Source organism: Ptychodera flava, chromosome 8, assembly GCF_041260155.1.
Source record: "Ptychodera flava strain L36383 chromosome 8, AS_Pfla_20210202, whole genome shotgun sequence".
NCBI lineage: Eukaryota > Metazoa > Hemichordata > Enteropneusta > Ptychoderidae > Ptychodera > Ptychodera flava.
Genome location: NC_091935.1, coordinates 43,954,990 through 43,967,099, shown reverse-complemented (window position 1 = coordinate 43,967,099; position 12,110 = coordinate 43,954,990). Strand labels below are relative to the sequence as shown.

The 12,110-nt window shown below is 37.9% G+C and overlaps 1 protein-coding gene across 6 annotated transcripts in view; it reads right to left on the bottom strand.

The window, feature by feature from the left end:
- Positions 1-1,428: 1,428 nt before the first annotated feature.
- Positions 1,429-12,110, bottom strand: part of LOC139139392 (general transcription factor 3C polypeptide 3-like) — a 500,706-nt gene continuing 490,024 nt past the window's right edge. For 2 of the 6 annotated variants that reach the window (XM_070708296.1, XM_070708298.1), the window contains 2 exons: positions 3,906-3,993; positions 1,429-3,624 (listed from right to left, as the gene is read on the bottom strand). In XM_070708296.1, the coding sequence (XP_070564397.1) occupies positions 3,446-3,624; positions 3,906-3,993 (267 nt within the window). In that variant the 3' untranslated portion in view covers positions 1,429-3,445. Of the gene's footprint in view, positions 3,625-3,905; positions 3,994-12,110 lie in introns of those variants that run through there. The other 4 variants (XM_070708295.1, XM_070708297.1, XM_070708299.1 and 1 more) reach the window with 3 other exon arrangements.

Sequence of the window (12,110 nt, the reverse complement as noted above, 5' to 3'; positions counted from 1 at the left end):
AAATATGCAAATTTGCATTTTTAAGGCAATTTTTACCATTTTTGGTCAAAAAATGTATTTCTCAAAACGTACTGGTCTGATAGTTTTGAAATTTGGTATACAGGTTTCTATAGATGCACTAAGTAATATATATTGAATTTCTGATGAAATCTGTAATTTTGTATTTTTGGGGCAATTTTTGCAAATTTTGGTCAAAAAATGTGTATTTCCAAAACTACTCATCTGATAGCTTTGCAATTTAGTATACAGGTTCCTACAGATCACCTTAATGATATGTATTGAAATTATGATGAAATCTGTAATTTTGTATTTTTGGGGCAATTTTTGCCATTTTTGGTCAAAAAATGTGTATTTCCAAAAGTACTCATCTGATAGCTTTGCAATTTAGTATACAGGTTCCTACAGATCACCTTAATGATATGTATTGAAATTATGATGAAATCTGCAATTTTGTAATTTTGGGGCAATTTTTGCCATTGTTGGTCAAAAAAACGTGTTTCTCAAAAAGTACTGGTCTGATAGCTTTGAAATTTGATATACAGGTTCCTACAGATGAGCTAAGTAATATATATTTAATTTCTCCTGAAATCTGTTGTTTTGTATTTTGGGGGCAATTTTTGCAATTTTAGGTCAAAAAAATGTGTATTTCAAAAACTGCTCATCTGATAGCTTTGAAATTTGGTATACAGGTTTCCATAGATGAACTAAATGATATTTATTGAAATAATGATGAAATCTGCAATTTTGAATTTTGAGGCAATTTTTCCCATTTTTGGTCAAAATATGTGTTTCTCAAAAAGTACTGGTCTAACAGCTTTGAAATTTGGTATACAGGTTTCTATAGATGAACTAAATTTGATCTTTTGAAATTATGATGAAATCTGCAATTTTTATTTTGGGGGCAATTGTTGCCATTTTTGGTCAGAAAATTTTATTCTCAAAACACTACTCATCAGATAGCTTTGGTTGACATGTTCCTAGGGATGATCCGATGTGATATATTCAAAGTATGATGAAATCTTCAATTGTGTATTTTTGCAGCTTATTTTAGCCACTTTTTTCTGGCCACTGCATTGAGCTATCAAAGATTTCCTCCTTCTTCATCAACATGTGTCAAAAATAGTTATTCTCTTCATAAACACAGCGGAGCTATATCGGCCGCTAGGTCGCTTGTTGTTTTTTATTAACGCCTCAATTATATAATTAGATATTACTGTACCATTAGAATATGTGAGGTTTTAATATTACCATGATCCACAATATTTTTTTGTTGTTGGAAAAAATCAAATTGAAAGTAAATGGAATTTGAAACTGTTGTGAAGTAATCTTCAATTGCAGATACTACTACAGAAGAGTTCAGCACTGCCAAGAAAGGAGTATAGCACACTGAATTTTGAACTTCAGAGTAATGAAAATGACTGAACTGTGTCACAATAAAGTTTCTTTTATTAAATCAATAGTTTCATTTTTTCCTAAGATTGTAGAGACTGAGGATCAAGGATATTAGTAACTTTCAACCAGGAAAAAATACCAATATGTAGACAGGATCAAAAGAAATCAACTTATTTTTTTCTAAACCTATTACAAAACCGGAAAGTAACATGTAGTTTCATTCTTGTCGATGTTTGATAATGGAAAGGAACACAAAAAATAATGTAACTTAAACTATCATTATAAAAATATTTACGAATTAATCTCAAAGGCAACAAAATTCCAAGCATAACATTACACTATGGTTCAGAATGTTCATTTACAAAGTTAACTCAAAATGTTCTTTGAAAACTATTGTATTTTGACAGCCGTACCGGCAGCTATATTTTGACAGCCGTACCGGCAGCTACTTACTAAGGTCTGTAGAAAAAGAGTACTAAATATCGTTGTTTTTCAGGTCAACAAGTGATTGAATCAAAAAAGTGTGTCATGAAACGGTAAAACAACAACTGATAAATAAGTTACATTTCTAAAGAGTAACTAGAAACGCCTAGCTGAGAGAAAATTTCATCCCGTTTCACAGAAACTGACTGCGTTTTCGAGCGCCGCAGCTATGAATGGCAGATCTGGGGAATCCCCGCGAAAATCGCTCACACTGGTCCAAAATGATGATCGTTCGCTTTTGAGCTGCATGATTCAGCTTGTCAAAAATATTTTTATTTTGTAGGTAATTAATTAAATTTCTTATTTTTTTATTTCGTTTGTTAATTAAAAGTCATTTTAATGTTTTTAGAGGCTTTAAAAAAATTCAAAACTCGCTAAAAAAGCGACTATTTGGCCAAAATTCAAACGAAAAACATGAAAATAAAGGTCGAATCATGGGCTATCTATCTATGAATACTTTCAGTCTCTTTACGCTTGGGCTCAAACGCGATAGTACGCTGTGTATACACAGGCTCAGTGGTCTAAAAATAGCACGTTGAAAACATGGCCGCCGCTCTCGCCGATGCACGATTTTTGCATCGAAATTTTTCACTCATTTTCGTTCGTATGACTTTGACACTCCAGGAAACGATTGAGAAGAAAGATGTAACTTGAAGTATTGAGGTATTTGCTGATAATTTGCCAAATAAAACGAGAAAAAATGCTTCGAAAATTCCAACACGCTTACACACTCAGCGTTTTCAGAAGCCGTAGCATGTTCGTGTGGTATACAAAGACGTCATGTATGCTGCTGATCAATATATAGTAATGTGAACAGGCACGCATTGCCTACACGGAAAGGCACCTCAATATTCCGGTATCAAACTGTCTACATCTTGTGAAAACAACACCACTAAGCAGTGAAAATCGTAATAGTCACCAGGAAAAGTCTTCACAAATGAAAGGATAATTGCTTCAAACAAAAGAAACGGCTTGTTTAGAGAATGAAAACATAGTGGCCGTGAATGACAATAAACAATGGCTGACGTGAGTGAGACTATTCTATTTAGGCGATGGGGGTGAGCAGGATCAAAGAATCAAGATAGTAGTGGGAAAACGTGTCATTTTCCTTACGATGCTGTCAAGGAAACTCCAGTTTCCCATTGTTTTAACATCTTTTAATAGTTTCTTTATTAACTAGAAGTAATTTTACCAAGTTAAATGACCAAATATACTCTCCTAACCTTTCTGTATTTGAGTTACACTAGAGTAGGGGCTTATACACGGATGTAATGCATTTTCTAAAATCCTCTGAAATCAGTAGGGGGGCTTATACACGAGCAGGGGCTTATACTCGGACGAGTTTCTGGTGCACATAACAAATGTTATTGATCGTCATGTCATATCTTGTGTAGACCTACGAAATCTGATTTTCTCATCATACTAAGTTTGCTCAATACAGAAAACAGTGATTTAAAAAACATGCAGCATAGAAAGGGGGTATTATTTAAAATAAAGCAAAACATGGCCACTACTGGTCATCAATTAGTTGCAACACAATTGAAAGTCTTCTCCTAGTGATGATTTCCATTTAGATGACACAGTGCTGTAGAAGAAGTTCTCGTGCTAAGTCTTGTGAACCACCATTCTGATAAATTAATGACAAATTATATGCTATCTCTCCTGTAAGATCAAACAAGTATCTGCTTTCTTTAACCATGTGAGATGAAAGAGCCCTCTTGTAGAAGTGAACTGCCAGATGAACAAGACCTGAGGAATAAAGGGTATGAAACGAAAAAATCATCGGCTATAAGTACTGCGATGGTACATGTAGCATGGAATCTATAGTTTGTGCAATGCACCGATGTACATACAAATATACAAACATAGATAACATTGTTACATACAGCCACGTAGCTAAAAGATAAAAGTCTGATCTCTATAGCTTCAAAAGATTATTGTAATAAGTAATTTTGACATAAAATTGAGCAATTGTAATAATTCACCATTCAAAACAGTTTCTTCCAATTACTGGATCAGAGGTTTCTTACCTAATTGATGAAATGCTCTGCCAACATTATAGTAAGCCTCTTGACAGTTTCCTCTTGTGTCCAAATACTTCTGAAAAAATGCAAGGCCCTGTAAATTTTCAAAAATACATCATGAAGTTACAGAACTTTGTTGAGTAATGCACTAATTGCATTTGCTATTTAAGTCAGTGAAATTATGCTCTTTTGTGCTGTAATTTTTTTTCCTTTGTTTAACTTGGCAAAGGTTTTCCTCAGGTTTACGAATTTTCTTTGAAAATTATCATATATAATCTTTATTTTGAGAACTTGCTTAAATCAAAAACATGAGACAAAACAACAAATGTCCACATAAAATTAAAATTAAACATAAAAAGTCTGAAAGTCTAGCTCCAAAAGACATCCATAGATAGAGCTGCTCAAATCAAGGTATTGGTGATTTCATTCATTCTAACATTAGAACTTAGAACAGACCATGTGTTGTTGGCTACCAAATGTAAAAATATGATTGCTCACAAATGTTTCAGAAATACTTAGATGATGTTTGATACCAAGTAAGATTCTGAAAACATTGTTAATACATTTCTGAGTTAATACACTCCACAAATTTGCACATTACTTAGTCAAACAGTATGCCTTAAAGCGTCTACAGTACCAGAATCACATAACTTGTAGCTTTTACCGCGCTGTTGGCCTACCTGCTGGTGCGGTAACTTCGCGGTAACACCTCTTTTGTTAGCTGTTGATTTTCTTTGTCCTCGATTGCCGTAAATGCGGTAAGTGAACAATAGTTCCCGCAGCAGTTGCGACAAGTACAACAAAAGAACGTGCGGTATTGCGGCAATTGACGAGGTGTTAATGACCCCAAGTTGGTTGCCGCACAGACCTTTTGTGAAGGTTTGCTTTTGCCCCGCCCTCTGAGTTTACGATCACGATCACAAGTTTTCACCATAGCGATCTCGGCAAAGTTGGGTACCTGAAAGCATTTCTTGCATTTTTTTCCTTTGTACTCTTTGTAAGTGTACGGTAATGTACAGTATACAGCAAAACTTGCATTCAGACTCGGCTGGTTTTTGATAGCATTTAGACGCGTTCAAGACGCATCCGAGACGCGCCGAAAACACGACCCTTGCAGCTCATCTCACAATGGAAAGATTGTCAAAAGTGCCCTTCGTAATGTACATACAATACTCCTATTACCTCGCGTTTTTGTCACGTTCTTGACGCTCCAATTCCTTTCGTCTACTATCATAAAATGTAGCAACTTTTTGCCCAGTCAATGTTTAATAGTGCAAACATTTGGAGAAAAGAACAATTGATTATATGTTGTTGCTCCAAAACTGCCCAGCTAAACTCATTGCATTATCGATATCGAGTTGACCATGCGTTGTTCACTGTGCATGTCCACGAGAAAATCATTATCGAATGGTCTGGCCCGATGCCACGAAGTAATTGCTAATACCGGAAGTAGCATGTACAGTTGTGGTATTGTTGACAAAATGAACAGAAACACTGTTCATTCATGTATCTGCGAGCTTTCAGTTTGGCAACAATCTGTTTTATTACACTGTATGCATATGTATTATTGCCCGATTACTGTATTACTGTTTCACCCTTGCGTCCTTTTTACATAGGCATAGGATTAAAAAACACCACGAAACGACAGCTCGCATAGGAAATAAATTTACTACGAAAACCCAGATCTTTTATTTTTCGTCTTTTCCCTTTTTCATGATGTTCTGAGGTTGCGTCATGCGTTAGATGAACGCGACACAATAAAACAGAGTGATTAGTTGATGAGTACGTTGTTACGAAAAACTCATGTCTACGCAGTTGTAAGTGTTTCTCGTTCGTGGCATAGATGTCAAGCAGATGATGGTCAAGGGGCCGAATCGATACTAAATACGGTCTCACGTTTATCCCGCACCGTTCGGGGAGGTTACATGTATCAGCTATTGTTAAAAAGGTAACGATTTAATTCCCATTTGAGTACAATAACCAGACAGGTATAAATGGAATTCATGTTTGAATCCAATCGAAATTTACCTCTGCTCTGGCGGAAATCAACCATAGGCAGGCTTTATCCAGCTTTCCTGCAATTTCGATGAGCATGTCATGTCCACAAACGACATTTTACGTCTTCTTTATCATTCATTGCAATACCAACGAAATGTTTAAAAGGGAACTTCCAAACATAGAGGGAATGGCTCGGCAATTTCAGAGTTGCGTTGTTAATTCTGAATGAAATCACAAATGCGAGTTCGAAGTCTGGCAACAAACTTTTATTAAATACATTATTATTCGATCACTGTATTATTGTTTTAACCACTTTCGTCCTTTTTACACAGGCATATAATGAAAAGACCAAGAAATAACAGCTATCATGGGAATAAAATCAATTACGAAAACCCAGATCTTGTATTTTTCGTCTTTCCTTTCTTTATAATCATTCCGAAGTTGCGTTATGCCTTAGATAAACACCACACAATAAAACGGAGTGATTAGTTGATGAGTTCGTTTTACGAAAAAAAAACCCCATATCTACGCAGTTGTAAGTTGTTACTCGTTCGCGGCTTAATTGTCGAGCAGATGATTGTCAAGGGGCCGAATCGATACTAAATACGGTCTCACAGTCACATTTATTCCGCACCATATGGAGAGAGGTAGCACGTAGCGGCTACGGTATTGTTAAAAACCCAACAATTTCATTCTCATTCGAGTAAAATAACGCGATAGTTGTACATGCAATGCATGTCATATGGTTAGGTCCACGGTCCCTCCACGTGGAGGGACCGTGTTAGGTCGAAAAAAGTTGGCGAGAAGTAAGATAAATAACCCGCGAAATTATCGAGAAAGTGTAGATCGCATCGTCATTGCAAAAGCATGGCCCCCATGACCTTTGGACTCTGCATGACCTTGATCACATAACGTTGTCATTAAAGTGGCAATATTGTCGATTAAAGCACGGTCCCTCCATAGCCCTGCGTACCGTGCTGTGTGTTTCGGAACGCCCGAAACACACAGCACGGTACGCAGGGCTAGGTCCCTCCACAACTTGTGGAGGACCGTGATTAAAGTAATTTCGAAAATAACTGCAGTGATAAATATTTCTTCTAAAATGAATCCGCTAAAAATGACTCACCAAAAGAGGTTTAAATCTTCTTCCTTTTCCCTTGTTTGAGATCATGACAGAAGCATTTCATTGTAATGTGAACGTTAACGAAATTTACCTTTGGCGGAATCAACCATAGGTAGGTTTTACGCCACTTTGCTGTTCGATTTTAACCAAGGCAATTTCGATGGATATGTAATCTCGTGTTGGCTGTCAACAACGCTTTCAGTGGTGACGCAACATACTCTGAATTTTGTAGAAGAATGTATTCTGAAAAGGTTGCCTTGTCAGTTGCTTGACATGTATCATGTCATTGTCACTTTACAGTACGTGACAATGACATAGTGCTCTTACACTCGGACGGAGATAACTTATCCTTGTCACTGTCGGCAAACGTTACAGCGAAGACAATGTCGTAATTCTACTGGTAATGCAGTATTGTACATGCTGTTAAACAATTAGATTGATTGGGGAGGACACCGCGACATTGCACTTTTATATGATATCCTATATTTACGGCTACTAGACTATACAATATCGAAGTTAGATTGGCTTAGCTAGCTCTATAAAGGGCTTAAATCTCCGATATATATCGGATATTTACTTGCGATTTGACAGAATCTAGCGTCGTCTAATATCGAAACTAGAGTCAGTCCTTGGAAGTCGGGTTTGGCCAGAACTGTGAGGTGGTGAAATCTCACCGCAGTCCCGAAAACGTCGATATGTCAAACTTTGGTACTAGATTGTAAATATCCGATATTTAAAAATTGTGCAAAGTCGCGCCTTCATGTGATTGGGAGAACAAATGTTCATGTACTTTTATAAGTGCACATTCATGAGCTGCCTCGGACATTCATGACCATGCATATTCCATTCCCGATTTTGATAATTCCCGAAACGAATACACAAAAATCATGTACAACGTAACAATGCACACAACGACGCAATCGTACATACTTCAGGGGCACAATTAATCTTAGATTTATCTCTGGAGCTTGCTCAGTTTAGGTCTTTAAAAACATCACTGCACATCGCATCGACATGACTTTCTCACACCAGAATTTCTTTACTTTGAACTAACATTGACAACCCGTCCCTTAACGAACACATGGAGAGAGACGCAACGGTGCTTCGTAATATAATAGAGGTGTACCTCGATTGTAATATTAAAACTGTCGTATCTCGTAATCTTTCCCCGGTCGGATAGAGTCACCTTACGGCAGCACGATCATACACCTGCCTCCGTTTGCCGAAGCCCATAATTGTATTTTACACTGCTGCGTCTTGCGTAGCGGCAACGAAATACCGGTAGACACAAGCTAATAAGCTTACTTCTGAGCGTAGCAGCCATGTTTGCTTCTATAAATGCCCGATCTGACAGGTTGCGTAGTTGATGACGGTATCAATACTTCCGCGATATTGCTCATTTTCGGAACTGGATTTTTCAACATAATGACATGTCGGTTGTTAAATTTAATTATTTAGTTTTTTGTTCCACACAGAGAATGAATATCCAGCGTTTTAGTGACCAGTTTAGTCCCACTGTGTAATACTTCTCTGAACACAGTGCATGCGTGAGCGCTCAGATAATTTTAAAAACGGACACTGGAGCGCCTCGGTAAGATAGTACGCCAATTCGGCTACCTCGGAAACATCAAGTCAGATCTTTTCACTGACAAATAAAACGGAATTATAAGCAAAATCAGTTCGCCGATGAAATCACTTGCGATTTTCTACAACATTATTACCGTTGACTTAGCTGGTACGGACTCATATAACCACAGTCCCTCCACCCGTGATATAAGATATAAACTAGCGTACCATCACGTTGACATAGGAGCAAAGTCGTACGTGAAAAAAGTAAAGGAAAACATGCAAGTTCTAGGTTTTCAAACAAATTTTATTGAGATGTAAGTTGATTCTCATTTCCTTGTCGCTAGCGCTCCCGTTCAAGACCTGAGTAGAAAGGACACGTGGTTTAAAATGTAATAAATTGACGGGGCACCATTCTCTTGGATTTATTTGGTGCTCACTGTTTATTTTTTTACCCAAATTTGTAATTTTTCTAACAGAACATAAAACCAATGGAGAGCACAGTGTCTGTTGCTGGTAGTTTTATTTGTTTTGTATTTTAAATTTTACTACATTTGATCTGCGAGGTATAATAATCTCAGAACGAGTTAGTTTTACCCGGGAAGACAACTTTTTCAAGTTACCTGTCCTGGTGGGTGGTTGCAATGCCCACGAATTTCGAACACTGGCTTTTATAAGTTTTCAAAACTAGTAAAATATCCGTGACAGACTCGAAGAGGATGTCTCCTTGTGAATGTCCTTGAACCCATGACCGCGAGCGTCGTTTTTTTCTATGCGCTCTCTTTTTATAATGATCGATACACGTACATATAGCGTTGGATGGGTGATACCATTTTCAGGAAGTGGTAAAAAGCAGGGGTATGCAAAAATGCCGTTGCCAAGTCACAAAGAAATTCAACCGCAAATCGCAGTGACAATGCAATTCATAGGATTTTGATCAGTTCTATACTAAAACTTGAAAAGACCATACCTTGTCCATATTTTTTCATTCTTTAATTATTATTACGAGATAAAGTGAACGCCCCCTCCTGAAAGATAGTCAGGGCCGGATGCTTTGCAACAAGTCTGGTACGTGAGTTGTTCACTTATGTAACATGTACACGTGTAATAGCGATGTGTAATCGGCGACCCGACCGCTCTGAAACAATTTCGAAAAGACTATGACTGTAAAATCTTGTCTTTCCTTGTTCACTGTAATAAGCAGCGTGGCATGAATGTCCCACGTAGATTTCTAAGTGCCATGCCCACACGATGTTTCCATAAACATGCCAGACTGGGCCTGTAGCTACTTCGTCAAATCGCCATATCCCCATTCTCGCGAGCCACAGCATAATTTCTGCTCCGCTGACCTACGCCAAAACGGGTAGGGCTGAGCTACTGCCGTAAAGAGGCACATTTATTACGACGATGAATATCCCCAGCCGGTTCCCTATGTGTGCAAAGACTACTTTTTAGGAAACATACAAGTCAACTTCCCAGGCGCGTTCTATCGAGCGGCTGGTCGCGATGTGGACATGTCACTTATCGCATGTAATCCCGGCCACTTTGACAGTGATTTTCACATGAGTAAAGTCCGACTTGTTTGAGTATTTTACATGTATTAGTGATATACAGCATTGAACAGCTTAGGAGTGAACTTTTGACGATGTCGGGACCCTAGAAAATTTCACAATCTACCTGTGCTTTGAAGCAGTCTCCAAGCAGCAAACTGTCTCGCGTGAATTGTCTTCCATAAAATCGATCAGTAATTTAGTAAATTATTTTTGCTGTGTTATTTCCTATTGATTCTACGAGGGATAATAAATGGTTTTTACAGAGCTTCCGTTAGGATATTCAAACCTGCGTAAGGCTGTACGCAAATGTTTTTATTATTCGCGTAAAATGTATCAAAAATGCGTACAACTACATGTAATCACTTATAAAACAGCTGTATACGCCATATCGAAAACTAGTTCAAAAGTCAATGAATAAATGTTCAATAAACATCAGCAGTGACAATTTTTTGGACGAGTTTTACAATCTTTAATACTCTTCTGTTCTATTCTCTGACGACGGTATTCGTTTCTGACTAATTACATTTAGATTACAACTTCCGACGATCTCTTTGCTGCCTGAACTCTATCGTCCCTGCTCTGAAGTTAAATGCGTAAAGTTTTGGGCCTTCCATGGTTATAACTATCAGATCATTTACGGCATCTTCACTCAGATAATTACGTTTCGATGTTTTTAATCGTGTTTTGGGTACTGAACCCCCATTCACACGGGACAGATGAGACTGGAATCACGGCTGACTTTGCAACATTTGGTGAGTTCACGATAATCGTTGTAAAGAAGCGTACAGACCGGCCATTAAACTATTATTTCTAAGTCTGCTTAGCATTAGCTTAAATATTCGACGCAGAGATCTTCAGGGTTTACAAGCCCGAATTCAAAGAACGTATGCAATTCTGGGGTGAAGAAAACGTAGTTCTAAGAAATTACAGTTTGAATTTAATCTCGAAAAAAGACAAACAATCCAAAAAAATTCAACTGATGTGGGGTTATTACAAGGAGATAAGGGTCGTGTACACTGTTATTCGGCGAAAGTAACACTAACTTTTTCAATTCTGGCGCCAGATTTTTCACCTGTAATGAATATATTAGTCTGAAAGACCGTTTCTCAAACTTCCAGTTAGACCGGCTCCAAGTCTGTGGGCATATCAAAACATATAGTAAATTTGAAGGATTAAATATCAGTAGACCGTCGGGCTAAGTTGTAGGGCAGTTGGGATTGATCGCGGGATGATCGCCTGGCTTGGCCAGCTATGCAGTTACCATGACTTTTTGGAACTTAGCTTCCGAGAAAAGCCAGGGGACTGGGAGCCAGTTTAACTTCCGGTAAAAGCCTGGAAGTGAAGATACAGCTTGCAGCTTGACAAGCGTGAACAAGGGCTGATAATTTATGCAAAACTCGTCAAGTTGACGCTTTGAAGGCTCGTTGTGCGAAAACAAAAGCGATTTTAAAATCCAAGACTGCTTTTTTTTGGCTCAGTATGTACCCAGCCCTCGATTGCCGTTAACGGAACACCAAGGTCTATTGCATACAGGTAAAAGTCGCCACTTATTCACAGTAAAATTGCCAAAATATCTATTTCCCATAGTAAAAAGCATAGACTTTAAAAACGGATCTGTTTTTAAGGTCTATGAACAAAGATGGTCTCGATACCGTAAACTGCGAAACCTGTCCGATCGGGCATTTCAAAGCGCAAACATGGGTAACTACCTATGCCACAGCGCACATCGTTGTGTATAGACTACAATTCTTTCTATACTAGGTTGCGGGGACTTATCTGACCGTACTGTCATAGAGGCGTCTTTGTCCGACCGGGAAACATAAGGAGATACGACAGTTCTAAATATTACCATGGCAGTATCTTTCTATAGTATTAGAGCACAGTCTCTCCACAGATTGTTGAATGACAGTGACAAAAGTTAGGACAAACGATGTTAAATAGGAGCACTACAATGATGACCAGTTGTATTTA